At 50.5% G+C, this 15,324-nt stretch overlaps 1 protein-coding gene across 1 annotated transcript in view; it reads left to right on the top strand.

Annotated features, from left to right (window-relative positions):
* Positions 1-15,324, top strand: part of Ltbp2 (latent transforming growth factor beta binding protein 2) — an 88,733-nt gene that overhangs the window by 50,383 nt on the left and 23,026 nt on the right. Inside the window, exons 9-13 of the mRNA XM_055593092.1 lie at positions 6,510-6,584; positions 9,425-9,547; positions 13,150-13,314; positions 13,540-13,755; positions 14,456-14,475. Of these exons, the coding sequence (XP_055449067.1) occupies positions 6,510-6,584; positions 9,425-9,547; positions 13,150-13,314; positions 13,540-13,755; positions 14,456-14,475 (599 nt within the window). The remainder of the gene's footprint in view (positions 1-6,509; positions 6,585-9,424; positions 9,548-13,149; positions 13,315-13,539; positions 13,756-14,455; positions 14,476-15,324) is intronic.

Below are 15,324 nucleotides of genomic sequence, written 5' to 3' on the forward strand. Positions count from 1 at the left end.
CCCGGCTGCCCGGCTGCCCGGCTGCCCCGGCTGCCCCGGCTGCCCCGGCTGCCCGGCTGCCCGGCTGCCCGGCTGCCCGGCTGCCCCGGCTGCCCCGGCTGCCCCGGCTGCCCTGGGCGCCCACACCGTTCCCACCAGGAGTCACACACCCAGCTGCCTGAGGCGTGCAAATCCGGGCCAAGGCTCCAGCCAGCACAAACGTCCAAGCTTGACCTCCGGGGCCAAATATGAGTCTCTTCCATGGGGGTGAGGGGAGGGGTAATTACACACCAGAGACCCTCTGCGCTCCCCCACATCCTCCGTGGGCACCTGTCATCATAGACAAAGATGGCCTGGTGTAATGTAAACAGCCCTGTGGCCAGACATGTCTTCACTGTCCCCTCCCAGCTCTGCTTGGGGATCCAGGGCCAAAACTGTCTCCAGTTTGCTTTGTTGAGGCATCCCAGCAGCCTAGGGGTAGATTTAGCAGGAGCAAAACAGACTGCGGCCAGGGGCTCTCTGTTCCTTTGCCCTTCCTGTGAGCAACAGGAAGCAGCAGGGGATGGGCAAGATCACATCCAGAGCCACACAGCCTTTTCTGTGTACCCTCCCCAGTTCAGATGTCTCGAGTTCCAGCTGATCCTGGCTGTGCCACTGGTGTGTCATATCATAGCCACCTTCTCCATGTATTCACTTTTATGTGTGCGGGTGTTTTGTCTGCCTCTTATGTCTGTGCACCGTGCGCATGCAGTACCCGAGAAGGCCAGAAGAGGGTGTTGGGTCCCCCAGGGATGGGCTTACAGTGGGTTATGAGCCACCCCGTGGATGCCGGAAATCAAACCTGGTCCTCTGCAAGAGCAGCCGGTGCTCATAACCTCTGAGCCATCCCTCCAGCCACCTGCAGCCACTTTCGTTTTCCAGATCTGCAGATCGCAGTTCCACGACTCCTCTGGGCACGGTGTGGCCCTGAGGGTTGACACAGGCTCTTCACATTTCCCTTTGAAGACTCTGAGTGGTGATTTCAATATGTTGTGTGCTTGTCAAACATCTGATGAGACCTTTTGGCCTCCTGCCTATCCTGATGCTTTGTTCAGGTGGGGCACTAAATAACCAGGAAATAACCTTCCTGCTGGCCTGTTATCTCCCTACAGCCTCCCCTAGACCCCAGAGTTGTCTGTATTACAGTCCCCAAGTCTTGTCATGGGTTCACACATTTGTTTTGTTCTGAAGCAGCAGATGCTCTGAATTTCAACACTGTAGCAGCCTTCCGGGGTTTATAATTGCCAGCTCCATCCACTCAGTGGCTGGCCTTAAGCATGCTTCTAGCTTCTATCCGTTTCTATTCACTTACCTGTGAAATGGGGTGAGTTTACAAATTCCTCCCAAGGGCTGTTATGAGGCTAAATAAATTGCTATGTAAAGCCTTTACAATAGAGCCTCACCTGCAGCAAGTCTGTTCGGGGATTTGCTGCTATTATTTGCTTCCTTTTGATTGGCTGCTACAGGGACTGGGCTTGGCACTAGTGATGGGGTCCCCGCCCTCACAGAGCCTATGCTGGGAGGGAGGGAGACAAGCAAGCACACACGCTAGTGGCCACAACTCATGTTAAGCTCTATGAGCAGGGAAGGCTGGTACCCTGGGATCATGCAGGAAGGAAACCTGCCTCCCTCATCCTCATCCCTGTGAGTCACACGGTTCAGCCGCTACTGAGTTCTCACCCCAGGCCTCATGGCCATCTGAACTTCTGCCTCTTCTCCTCCCAAGGAGGTTAAAGCTGGTTTTTCAGGACGGAGTCTGGACTTGGTTTCACAGAAGCTGAGGAAAGGTATGGAAATACCTAGTTAGACATAGAGGCTGTTGGCCAAAATTGGGAGATCCGCTAAAGACAGTAGCTTGGCAGTTATTATTATTTTTTTTTCTAGAAGCTTGCTTTTGGAAAGCACAGCCAATCCAGCATTTTCTCTTCAATCCAGTGAGAGGAGAGTCTCTTTAGAGGGCAGGAAGGCTGCTTTGTAGAAGGACCCTGTGCTTCTGTGTGACTGTAGCCAGGTCCTCTCAGCTTACATGGCCTTGGCTCCCACAGTTTTCTTTAGGTTCCAGGGGCTGGTTCTCCTCTTGTTCATAGCTCTAGCCAAGCACTGTCCCCTCCTCTCCCAACTTCCCAGAAAGTAAAGGTCTGCCTGACATCTCTTCTGCTCCCTCTTGACTTCTAGGAGGTGATGCTGCCCAGGCCTCTGGCCGAGTGAAACAAGCCTGAGAAGGGGGCTTCTCACCTCTCCTCTCCCCTTCTCTCTCTGTCTCTTTGTCTGTCTGTGTCTCTATCTGTCTGTCTGTCTCTCTCTGAGACAGTACAGAGTAGAAAAGACACACACAGCCTTTGTGGTAGAAGCCTGCATTCGACCCTGACTCAGCTCCCACCAACCCCCTTACCTCCCTGAGCTGTGCCTTCCTGCTCTGTAAAATGGAGATAAAAAGTCTTCCTATCCGTTACTGTTGTGAGAAACAGACAGGACAGTGTGGCCTGGTGTCTCACTACTCAAGCATCACACAAACACTGACTTGGCATTTCTCCTCAGCCCCCCGGCAAGTACCCTGCATTATTGTTTCCCACCTTCTGTCTTCGTAACATCTGCCGCCTGCATCCAATCAGCCAGTGGTCCAAGTTTCTCCTGACAATGTTCTCTCATTCTCCCCTCCTTTCTGTCCTCAGCTCACACCACCAGGCCCCAGGCCAGGGACTTATTTGTTCCCAAGCTTCACTTGCATCCTTCTGTCTCACTCTCGGTGTTTCAGAACCCCTGCTCATCAGCCTGAGTGATTTCCTAGGCCAGAGAAGATGGGTCATGTCATTAAAAATTGGAACTTCAACTTACATGTTTTCAGTAGCAAAGAAAACATTAAGCTGTATTAGTTAATGTCCTCACTTGGTCTGTCCATATGTCAGGCTGTCACACATCTTGCTTGGCATGTAGCATGTCCTGGAATGGGGTTTCCAGGCAACTGGCACCTCCGTGTGTTTGATTTTGTCATGTTACAATTTTGGTGGTTCCTATTGCTCTGCTTCCTGGACTTGTCTGTTGCCCAGCATTAACTAAATCAGTCCTGACAAAGCAGAGGAACGGGGACGGCTCCAGAAAATTCCTGCTAAGAACCCATGGTCCCAAGAAACTACTAACAACATAACCAGAAGCAATCTTAAAAAGCGTCACACCAACACTTCTTCTAATGACTTGTCATCAGCCAGGTAAAAGTAATGGCCTATAGCACGTGTGACCCGACATGTTTAGCAAGAGCCGGCTGGCTGAGAAGACTATGTGAGATGCAGAGTTCTGTGTGCTACCATTGGTAACAAACCTCACCCTAAGTGCCTTGAGAAGGGCCTACTGAGGAAAAGCTACACGCTTAGAAATTTTTGTAGGCCAGGCATGGTGGCACACACTTGGAATCCCAGCATTTGGGAGATAGAAGCAGATGTGGATAGAGAGTTTGAATCTGTCCTGCACTGCATAATGAGATTCTGTCTAAAAGGAAGGAAGGAAGGGAGGGAGGGAGGGAGGGAGGGAGGGAAAAAAAAGAGAGAGAGAGAAAAAGAAAAATGAAAGGAGAGAGAACAAGAGAAGTTGAGAATTCAGTTTTGTGGGAAGTCCCCAAATTCTGGCTTCAGCACTGAAAACAAAATACATGTTAGTACCGAGACACTCAAACTTTGCTATACAACTGAATGAAGGTATCAATCCTCCTTGTTCTTTAGAGAGGTCTTCCTGTGTAGACCAGGGTGGCCTTGAACTCAGAGATCTGCCTCCCTCTGTCTCTGTTTGTTGGTGGTGGTGATGGTGGTTTGTTTTTTTTGTTTTGTTTTTTAGACAGGGTTTCTCTGTGTAGCCTTGGCTGTCCTGGACTTGCTCTGTAGACCAGGCTGGCCTTGAACTCACAGAGATCCGCCCACTTCTGCCTCCCTGAGTATTGGGATTATAGACATGTGCCACCACGCCTGGCTCTTGGGATTGAATTTAGGTTGTGAAGTTTGGTGGCAAATGTGTTGTTGGCCCACTGAACCATCTCCTTGTCTCTCTTAGGGACTTCTTAGCTTAGGGATTATGAGCTCAAGGCCTCCTTTCCTTCACCTCCCTCTCTCATCGACGCTGGGGATCAATGGTGGACACATTTACTGGACTGCCACTCTAAACTGATGTAGACGGTTTTCCTTTTCCTAGTTAGTATCAGCAGGGGCTTTTTGTCTCTTTGACATGAGAGGGATGTTGTGAGATCAAGGCAGGATGTGTGTCAGCACCAAAATACTGATATCATTTCCTTGTTGGCCAATATGCATTCAGATCCCTCCTGTACATTCATAATCATTTCCAAATAAAAAGTTAATAAAATAAACAAGGCATGTTTGGTCATACGCTATATTACAAAATGGGAATGTAGCAGAATGTATACTGCATATAATAACATAGCTAAATATGTGGTATAAACTCAGATGAGAAATGACTTTATATTAATTTTATTTATTTGTCTGTTTATTTGTTTATTTTGGTTTCTCGAGACAGGGTTTCTCTGTGTTGCCCTGGTTATCCTGGAACCTACTCTGTAGACCAGGCTGCTCTCAAACTCAGAGATCCCCCTGCCTCTGCTTCCTGGGTGCTGGGATTTAAAAAGGCATGCACTACTACCACCTGGAGAGAAATTGCCTTTTTAGTATTTCAGAAAAAATAATTATTTTTGTTATTTGAGCCAGGTTCCTGTGCTCTGTCTCAGGCTAGCCTTGAACTTGAGGTGGTCCTGCTGCTTCAGTGTCCTGGGTGCTGGGATTATGTGTATAAAACATCTATTTAGACTCTAAAAATATTTTCTAATTGAAATATATACATATGTATGCTGCACACATGATATTTTGAAATGGGAATGCGTTGTACCATAGTTAACCTAGTTAATGTGTATTTGGGCTGAAGAGATGACTCAGTTGATGAAGGGCTTCCTGCCCGAGCATGAGGACCAGAGTTTCAATCCACAGTACGTAAAAAGAAAACACTGTGTGCTTCTAATCGCAGTGCTAGAAACAGGCAGATCCCTATAGCTCACTGGCCAGTCAGCCTCGCTGAGCCATGAGTTCCAGGTGTAGTGAAACACTCTGCCTCAAAAAATAAGATGGAAAGCAATCCAAGACAGCAGTCAACGCTGACTTCTGTCTTATGTATGCATCTACGTGGGCACACACCCACAGCAGCACACCCACACAAACACATACATATACCGCATACACGTATGACAGGCACAAAATACGTGCATCGCTTTGCATAGATATGCATGTCAATGGCTCAATTACTTTTGTGTTTGTTTGGGGAAGGGTGAGTGGTCTTAAAATCTCTACTTGGTGATTATCAAATACGTAATGCATTGTCATTAGTTAGGATCACCGTGTTGGGTAGTAGCTCTCTTGAGCTTATTCCTCCTTTCTGAAATTCATACCCCTATTTTTTTTTCTATGTTTTCTATGTGTGCTTGCTCATTTATGATGTGTATGCGTGTTAGCGTCACTTTTATGAATGTGGTGCAGTTTCTCTCTTACGCCGGCTAGTACCCAAATTAATGAGAGCGAACTATTATATTTTTTAATAAACTTTATGGCACAACAGCTGAGCAATATGAGTCTGTAGTAACCCTTTAAGCTAGCCTGGCTTCCTCCCAGTGTAAATCCCCAAGGTACTTGCACTTTCCGGCTCCCTCTGCTCCAGCTGCTCTCTCCTGATGTCCCTGGAACTCTCCTCATGGTCAGTCCCTTCTTTCTTTTTCTATCTTCTCCTCCCCCGGCTGGCAGAAGTCCGGTCCTATTCTCTATCCTGTTTAGTCATTGCCTGTCAAGCTTCTTTATTGATTTATCTAAACATGGGGAACAATGTTTAGATAGGAGATTCTCAGAACAAGGATTGCAACCAGATATGGGGGGGGGGGCACAGAAATCAGCATTTGAATCTTTACACAGTACACAATAACATATACCTACATATGTGTGATGTGTACATGCTACAGCACGCAAGTACGGAGGTCAGAGGACAACTTGTGAGAGCTGGTTCTCTCTTTCCATCACATGGGCTTCAGGGCTTGAACTCAGCTCGTCAGGGTTGGAGGCAACTGCTTTTACCTGCTGAGCCATCTTGCCTGTCCTGAAATTCACACCCTTTGTCCACCAACTTCCAAACTACTCCTGTCTCCATCACAGCTCTCAAAAACTGCTGTTTTCCTCTTTAATTCTGTAGGTTTGCCTTTTTCAGAATACATAGCGATATAAGATCAGGCTGTGTTTGTCTTTCTGTGACTCGTTTTTTTCCCTCAATATTATCCTTTAAAAAGCAACAAAACAAACAAAATGGGTCAAGAGGATCTTGGTGAAACCGAGGACCAGCTGCCCGGGACGATGTTTGAGGAACTCAGTGCTACTTAGCACACGGGACAACTTAACTGTGACCACTTGGTAGATGAGCTCACAGGCCCTCCCGTGAGACCTGTCTGTATTTTCATTCCTCAGCCTTCCCAGTGATTGAAAATGGCCAGCTGGAGTGTCCCCAAGGGTACAAGAGACTGAACCTCAGCCACTGCCAAGGTAAGGATGACGCAGACTAGGGTTGAGCTGGGTGGAGCAGGAAGGGAAGGTTGGTTATGCCTGCTGGGGCAACACACACCCCAGAAGGGAGGGGCATCTGTCACCGCCTGGGAGGCCTCTCTTGTGCACCTTTTTACTTGTTGGTTTTTAAGACAGGATTTCTCTGTGTAACGGCCCTGTCTGTCCTGGACTCACTCTGTAGACCAGGCTGGCCTCGAATTCCCAGAGATCCTCCTCTGCCTCTGCCTCCTGAGTGCTAGGATTAGCGGCACATGTCAATCTGTTGTATGCAATCTGTTGTATGCCTTCAAGCTCCAGTTTCTGAGAGCTGTGGGAGAGGCTAGTCCTGGGGAATCCTAAAACATCAGGACTTACTTGAGGATGCTGAGAGATCCAGGGTACTGGGGTCACCCATCCTTACCCACATCTATGTAAATCATGGCCAGAAACCCTTGCACATTCAGTCACTTCTCAGGCTGGTCTCCCAGGAAAAGGAGGACTTTCCACCAAAGTGAAACTGAAGTCACCAGCAATTGGTAGGAACCTCTGTAGGCTCCTCCCAACAGAGCAGGTTTCGGTGATTGGGTCTCCTTCCCACCTGCCTCAGCCCAAGGGGAAGGGCAGGGAGAGGTGGATGGTGAACCCTAATCCTGCCCTGATCTTGACAGCCTTGCTGACATATCTGTGGGCCAGCTGACGAGGGGTGGCCTGCAGTTAGAGCCCACAGAGGGGCCAGGCCTTTGGGGCAGAGAGAGGGGCTGAGTGGTGACTTTGCTGATTTTGGAGCTGTAATGAACTCTGACCTCCTGGTGGTGAGTGGATCAAGAGCTGGCTGTGTCAGCAGGGCTTGGGGCTGCTTCTCTTCAGAGGACTCCAACAACTGGGTGGAGAGCTGTCTGTGTGGCTTCAGATAAAACTGGGTTGAAGATAATATTATCCCAAATGGCCCTGAGGAGCCTTTTGGACATTTTCCCCCAGGGAGAGGAAACTGTTTAAGCCTTAGTGGCTGGCTGGCTGTCTGCAGCATAACTGGCCGCAGATAAGAAAGAGGGCTTGGTCCAGTGCAGGTTTCTGGCCATGCCTAACCCAGGGTTAAACTCCTTTGGGTACAGTGACCCGGAATCTGAGTGGCTGTAAAGAGAACTCTTCGCCTTTCATTCTTAGAATTTCGGTGAGTCCCTTGCTCATCCTCCACAGAGCTCCTGGGAAGGCTCCCAAGCTTCAACCCCAGAATGCCCTGTCCCTACTTCTTCACCCACATGCATCCCTCTACCTCTCTCTCTCTCTCTCTCTCTCTCTCTCTCTCTCTCTCTCTCTGAAGTGGTAGACATGGGGCCAGGGTGTGATTTGTGTACACAAGCTGAGTGCTACATCCAACCTGTGCTTGTTGCTAAGTACACAACACTGGGTAAGACCCAGTCCATGACCCAGGAGAACAGATGCCCACCAGAGAAGGTTTTTGATGGGGGGCATGTGGCATGGGACCCCCTGGCAGAGCCCAGTCCAGCCTGGGAAGACCAAGGAAGGCTTCCCGGAAGAGGTAGTACTAGGCCAGAGGACATAGTGTATCCAGCTGAAGCAGGTGCAGATTTCCCTGGCGGAAGGATAAGCAAAGGGATAGTTTGGGCAGCCTGAAGCATCTGAGGGACACAGGGCAAACAGCCTATATGTCTTATGAGACCCACCTGCTCACCCACAGGCTTGGGACGGCCTTGGATACCCTGCCATGCCCTAGGGCTCCCTGGAGGAGCTGATGAGGAACCCTGAAGCTTCCAAAGCATGAGGGGGAGGGGCAATTCGAGCTTGTGTTCAGATATGCCTGGCCACAATCTGCAGGTGTATGGGTTGGCTTCCCTTCCAACCCTCGGTAGCGTCTCTCGGGTGCCTCTGCTCCCATCACGCATCCTACCAAGGACGTCCTCCTGTCGGGCATCTTTCGGGGCCTCATCCTGCTCTGATCTCCTCAAAGCCAGAGGATGAGCGCGTGGTGCTGACGGCGTTGGGCCACCTAAATGATGCCCTGCTGTGGAGGCAGTGCTCTTACCAAGGGCTTCACGTCCAACATTGGTGCAGCGATCACAGTCACCAACAGAGGAGCTGTCACCAAGATGCTCAGAGTATGAGGGTTTGAGCTCCCATTTTTGCGGCATAAGAAGTCTGGGTGCCAGGAAGAAGCCATTTTCCTTTTTTATATGAGGATGAACAGGAGGGGCCTCTGCTGGTCTTAGGGGATCATGTGGCCTACCTGGGGCAGGGGGTGCCTGACACCCTCCTGCTGGCCCTACTCCTTCTCCCCGGCCCTTCAGCACTGTGCCCCAGCCTCCCACTTCCAGCTCCCTGCAGATACATATGCTCTGCTGAGCTGCTCAGGACCTCCTGAAGAAAGCTGACTAGAAGCGACTTGGTTGCCCATCTGACACCATCCAATCCAGACAGTGTTGTTTGCCTGCTTGCCTGCTTCCCATACCATTTGCCAGAGTCACCAAGAGCTGAGCTACTCTTGGCAAGTTACTCCTGGAGCTTTTCTTCCTCTATAAAATGAGGACACAAGAACCCAATCAAGCTACCTATAAGGTTAAATGGGGTGTCATCGTCAAATACCGAAAGAGTACAAGGCACACAGTAGGTGCTCCATAAATGTTAGCTTTCCAACTAAGAGGGTTACTATGTGCCAGTTAGTGAGGCGGTGTGTGATTTTCTATTTAGTCATTCTATCGGCCTTGCCGGCTGGTTGCTATCATGATGTGTGTCTTGCACAGAGGAGAGCTCACGCTGAATGTATGCAGCTCCCTCCCGAACATCTGGCCTCAGCTGAATGGCCATTCCTCCACCCCCTGCAGATATCAACGAGTGCCTGACCCTGGGCCTCTGCAAGGACTCGGAGTGCGTGAACACCAGGGGCAGCTACCTGTGTACCTGCAGGCCAGGCCTCATGCTGGATCCGTCCAGGAGCCGCTGTGTATGTGAGTGATGGTGGGGCCAGGGGCAAGAGACACCCTCCAGGGGCACAGTCCAGACCCAGAGTGGTAAATTTCCCCAGAGCCCATGGCCTCATGCCCAGAGCCAGTGTCTGCCATCAGCTTAGAGTTGGGCGAACGTCCAAAACTGATCTGTGTGTCCGTGCTGGGCCTGGAGGAGACAGCCTCACTTTCTGCTCCTGACTTCTCTTCTAAAGCTTTTTTTGCTTTTTGTTTGTTTGGTTTGGTTTGGTTTTTGTTGTTTTGTTTTTGTTGTTGTTGTTGTTTTTCGAGATAAGGTTTCTCTGTGTTGCCTTGGCTGTCCTGGACTCGCTCTGTAGACCAGGCTAGCATTGAACTCACAACTAACTGCCTGCCTCTGCCTCCCAAGTGCTGGGGTTATAGGTGTGTGCTGCAGCTCTAAAGCTTCTTTTAGAATTCATATTTTCTGCTTTTGTTTTGTTTTGTTTAGTTTTTCTCTCTGACCATTTTCGCCCTGTTCACTGTCCCATTGTCTTTGAAGGTGTGCGCTACCTCTTTGAAGTGTCTAGGTGAGCCAGACACTTATTCTACTGCCCAAGCTTAGCAACATGGCTGGTCATGTGGCCGCTAAGTTGGCTTTCCTGAAACTGGAGTTACAGGTGGTTGTCAGCGGCCATGTAGGTGCTGGGATTCAGACCCTGGTCCTCTGGAAGAGCAGCCAGTGCTCTTAATCACTGAGCCATCTCTCCAGCCCTGAGTGATATTTTTAAAGGAGCATCCATTTGTCCATGGTGGAATGGTGTCACTTCCCTACCCCAGCACCTTCACATTACTCCATGGCCCTTTTTGCATGCATCTCCATGATTGTGAACATTGATTGACCTTGCACTGTGAACCCCGGCAGCTCTGTTTCCAGTGACCTCTGTGGTTTCCAGCTGAGAGAGGCCCAGGCTAGCGGGCCCTTCCTCACCCACCAGAGCTGACACTACAGCCTGTATGGGACTTTTCTTAGGAAGGAAGGCCTGGCCAGAGCAGAATAAAATCAGTCCCCCAAAGACCTCTGGAACAAGGCCACCTGTAGCTCACAGGCTACAAAGTGCCTGTCACTGGGTCTGGAAGGGCCATGGGAGGAGCCAGACTCTGCTGCCACCCAGAGGTAGTGCCTGTAGAGAGCACTACATAGTTGGACCTGACATGTTTAGGGACAGGAGACAGTGAAAGCCCAGACAGAAAGAGAGCCAGGATGAAGAGAACATGTAATCAAGGTTCCCTGAGGACATTATAGTCTTTCCTTTTTCTGGTCACTTAAGTTTTCTTTATCAGACTGGGCATGATGGTGCATGCCTTTTACCCCAGCACTCTGAAGGCAGAGGCCAGCCTGGTCTACAGAATGATTTCCAGGCCAGCCAAGGCTACATAGCGAAACCTTACCTCAAAACAGAAAACAAAACAAAAGTTTCTTTGTCAGGGAATTTGTCTAACACCCAACTATTAGAGTGCCAGGAAGACATTCTGATACAGTAATATGGAGAAGCAAGGGGAACCTGTCTTTATTTTCTCTTCCTCCCCAAGGCCTCTCTCTCCAGCTTCCTCCAAGGATTCATTCCTCTCCCCGAGGCAGGTGGAGAAGGCAAGCTGGTGACTTCCTGCCACCTGACTAGGGCACTAGAGAAGTCTCTGGAGGCTGGTCCAGCTTCTGATAGTCCACCCTGGGATTCAACAGCATAGAGCTTGTCCCCACTGTAGCCCACGGAAGTGCCCACTGCAGGCAGAGACTGCACCTGAGGACGCAGGGCTCAGGGACTAGTGGCTGTATGCCTGGCCTTTGCCGGGGTGTTCTTGTGTGCCTTGAGCAATTTTATCCACATGACCCTGTGGAGAGGGCTTCCATCTTAGTTAGGGCTTCTACTGCTGTGAAGAGACACCTTGACCATGGCAGCTTTTACCAAGGAAAAGTCTTAATTGGGGTTGGCTTACAGGTTCAGAGAGGTTTAGTCCATTATTGTCATGTAGGGACGCATGGCATTGTGTAGGCAGACATGGTGCTGGAGGAGCTAAGAGTTCTACATCTGATCTGCAGTCAGCAGGGAGAGATTGCCACACTGGGCATGGCTTAAGACTATATGAGACTTCAAAGCCCACCTCCACAGTGACACACTTCCTCCAGCAAGGCCACACCCACTCCAACAAGGCCACACCTCCTAACAGTGTTACTCCCAATGGGCCAAGCACCCATGAGTCTGTGAGGGCCATTCTACTTCCAACCACAACTTCCTAGCCAGGAGTCACATAAACCCAACTCATGATGCTTTAAGCTAAAAAAAAAAAAAAACAACTTACGAGCACAAGTAGGAAGTGAGAAAAGGGGCAAATGTGACCTTGCCAGTTGGATCCAGGTCCCCACAATGCCTGCCCTTCGGGAGTCTCTTGCCGGTCCCTGTGTTGGTTTCATAGCTCTTTCAGAGGTGGCCGCCACATGCTGTAGGCTATCTGCCTTGGAATCTCAGTCTGCACATGGACACCTGTTTTCTAACAATCCAAGGCAAGTCCCGAGCTGAGCAGTATGGGCCTTGCTTTCTCAAGTTCCTATCCCTGTCCCACTCACTGAGAACTGTGTCTGAGCTTCAGTTCTTCAACCAGAAAGTGGCCCAAGGGAGGGACGGGGTAAGTGGTACCTGTAAAGAACCAGAGTGCTTTTCTATAGCTTTGGCACTCATGCCAGGCAAACCCACCCGCAGTCCATGGCGTTCCTCCATCAACACACTACACATCAGGAAGCTCAGGCCCAGGGAGACATGTAGCTCGCTCAGCAGGAAGCAGATAACAGAACTGACCCGGACTCCTCAGAATCATTAATTCTCAACTTCGGCTGTTGCTCCCTTTACCCCACTCTTGGTTTGCCTTCTAAACATTTAAGTCTCTTTCAGACTGGTTGGCCATGTCTTTTCCCACTGAGATGATAAGCAGGAAACTTTTTTTTTTTTTAATATTCACTACCTTTTGGATCCACAGGATTTGTGGGTTCTTTGGGGTTTTTGTTTTTGTCTTGTGTACATGTGTATGTGTGTGGTGTGGGCAATGAAATCCAAGTCTTTAGGCATGCTAGGCAAGGACTCTACCACTGAGCTACACATCCAGCCCCAGAGTCAGGACTCAGTTGTTTTAACTGAGTGATCCATGCATCAGTTAACAGGCAATATTAAGAAATCAATACACCTAGATACATGGACCTCAAGGCTCTCTGTCTTCAAGGCTCTCTGCCAAGCCTGTAGTTCTCACTTCATCTCATCTTCCCAGTGACGCCCTCTGTGGCTCTGAGAGCACACTGCCCTCTACTCATCCTGAAGTGCACACAAAGCCTTTAGCAGACACTTTAAAGGCAGCAGGTGGAGACCAACAACTCCATTCCTGACATGAGGGTGGGAGCTGAGGGCCCCACAGGGAGTCAATATGAGGAGATATAGGAGCATTCCACCGCAGCTGTTCCTCCTGAGGTCCTTGTGAGCAACCGAACTTCCAGGTTGAGACAGGAGCCAGGCTAGTCTCAGGGCCTCTGTCCACGGCCTTCTGTGCTTTCTTTCTCACACTGGCTACCTGCCCATTCCCACATGTCCTGTCTGTTGCAGCGGACAAGGCGGTCTCCATGCGACAGGGACTGTGCTACCGCTCACTGGGGTCTGGCACCTGCACCCTGCCTTTGGTACAACGGATCACCAAGCAGATTTGCTGCTGCAGCCGTGTGGGCAAAGCCTGGGGCAGCAAGTGTGAAAAGTGCCCCCTGCCTGGCACAGGTAACACCATCCTGAACCCAGCCTCGGCCATCAGGGTACTTCTTCAAAGCCAATGGTCACTTCCCCAACCTGGGTAGACCCCTTCAAGCTGGGAGGCTCGGACTATCTTCTGTTTTCCAGACCCTTCTTGCAGCCACAATTGTCTTGTCCCCTTCAGGGAAGTAAGAGGGCCCTGGCTTCTTACAGGAATGGCATAGTTCAGTTCACCCTCTGTTGGTTTCTTAGAGGCCTTCAGGGAGATCTGCCCTGCCGGTCACGGTTACACCTACTCAAGTTCAGACATCCGTCTGTCCATGAGGAGAGCCGAGGAGGAGGAACTGGCTAGCCCCTTAAGGGAACAGACACAGCAGAGTGGAGGACCCTGGCCTGGGACAGCAGAGAGGCAACCACTCCGGGCAGTCACTGACACCTGGATTGAGGCCGAGACCCTCCCTGACAAAGGTATCTGAGCTGGAGGAGACATCCAAGGAGCCTCCTCTTTTTTATTCTTCTCTGCCCAGGACTTCTGTTCCAAACAGTAATTCCATCTCAGTTGCCTGAGGCTCAGGATGTGTGGGCTAGGAAGAGATTATATTTGAGTTCTCTAGTCCGTTGCTCCGGAAAACAATGGGGTCATGTCCAGGTCACCCAGTACAGGAGACCAGGAAGAGAGTAGGACCAAGTAAACCAGGAGATTGCCAGAATTACTCCAAGAATCTGGGACAGAGAAGTAAGGACGGACGGAACTCAGTGGCCATGGGTGTGGGCCATTAGCCCAGTCAGAGGCAATTCATTTCCTTTCTAGAACTTCTCCCTTAGTCCGTGGCCCAGGGCAGGGAGGATGGTGGGTAACTCATGTGATCTGGACCACAGGAGGGAGGAGGTCTGTGACGATTCTGATGGGGGGGGGAGGTGAGGGGAATGCCTATCACTGGACACCTCCAGCTGAGAGGTGAGCCAGGCTACCTGTGTGCTCTCTTAGCCTTGGGATGCTGGGGTGGTTGACAGGCTGAGGCAGGTAAAAGGGTTGCGCTCTGTGTGTTGCTCATCTTGCTGGGGTACAGGGAGGGGTACAGACTGTGAAGCAGCCAGGCCATGAGTGGAGGGCAGAAGGCTGCTGCCTTCCCCTCCTGGAGCTCACGTTGCCATCTTCCTTTCCCAGGTGACTCTCGGGCCATGCAGGTGAGTGAGTCTTCCTGCCAGGAAGTTGGATTGGGACGACGTAGAGAATGACATAGACCCCGGGCGCAGTCTCGTGAGAGCAGAAAAGGAGAAGGGTGGACTATTGGATTGTACTTGGAGAGATCAGAAAGATGAATCAAGGACAGTGTGGCTGTGTAGTTAGTCCTGGCTGCCACTCAAGCTTGAGCGCTGTGCTTGAAACCCAGGGCTGGACCTAAATCTGACGGTGTTTTCTGAGCTGGTTTAACATGTGCCCTCTGTGAAGAGCGCATGGGAAAGCAGAAGCATGACTATGATGCCATCTCACTGAGGAAAGGGCATCTGGCCCCTGTCCCCGGGCCAAGAATCCTCCTGTGTATTCAAGAGTGAGAGTCTCTGAGAGCCGCCAGGAGAGTGAATCTGCTCTATCTTTCTCTGCTTCTTTACTAGTCTGCTGGTTCCTGCTCATCTCCTGCTAACCTGTCTCCACGCACTGTTTCTCCAGCGACCTTGCTTTCCTGCTTAAGAATCACGTGCTGAAACCGGGTGTGGTGGCTCACACCTTTAATCCCAGCACTTGGGAGGCAGAGGCAGGTGGATCTCTGAGTTCGAGGACAGTCTGGTCTACAGAGTGAGTTCCAGGACAGCCAGGGCAACGCAAAGAAACTGTCTTGAAAAACAAACAAAAGAACCACATGCTGTTCCCCCAGATCAAAGCTTACCCTCCAGGCCCTCACAGTCCAGGCATTCCCCAGTGCCTTTCCATCCTCTGCCATTCTTCTTTGCTTCCCTGTGCCCCATCTGTCTCTGGTCATAGCTGCAGTGAGGGGCCACCAAGTGTGGCTCTGGCTCCCGGCTTCACCGCACTGG

This window comes from Psammomys obesus, unplaced genomic scaffold, assembly GCF_907164565.1.
Source record: "Psammomys obesus unplaced genomic scaffold, mPsaObe1.curated_primary_1811, whole genome shotgun sequence".
Taxonomy (NCBI): Eukaryota; Metazoa; Chordata; class Mammalia; order Rodentia; family Muridae; genus Psammomys; species Psammomys obesus.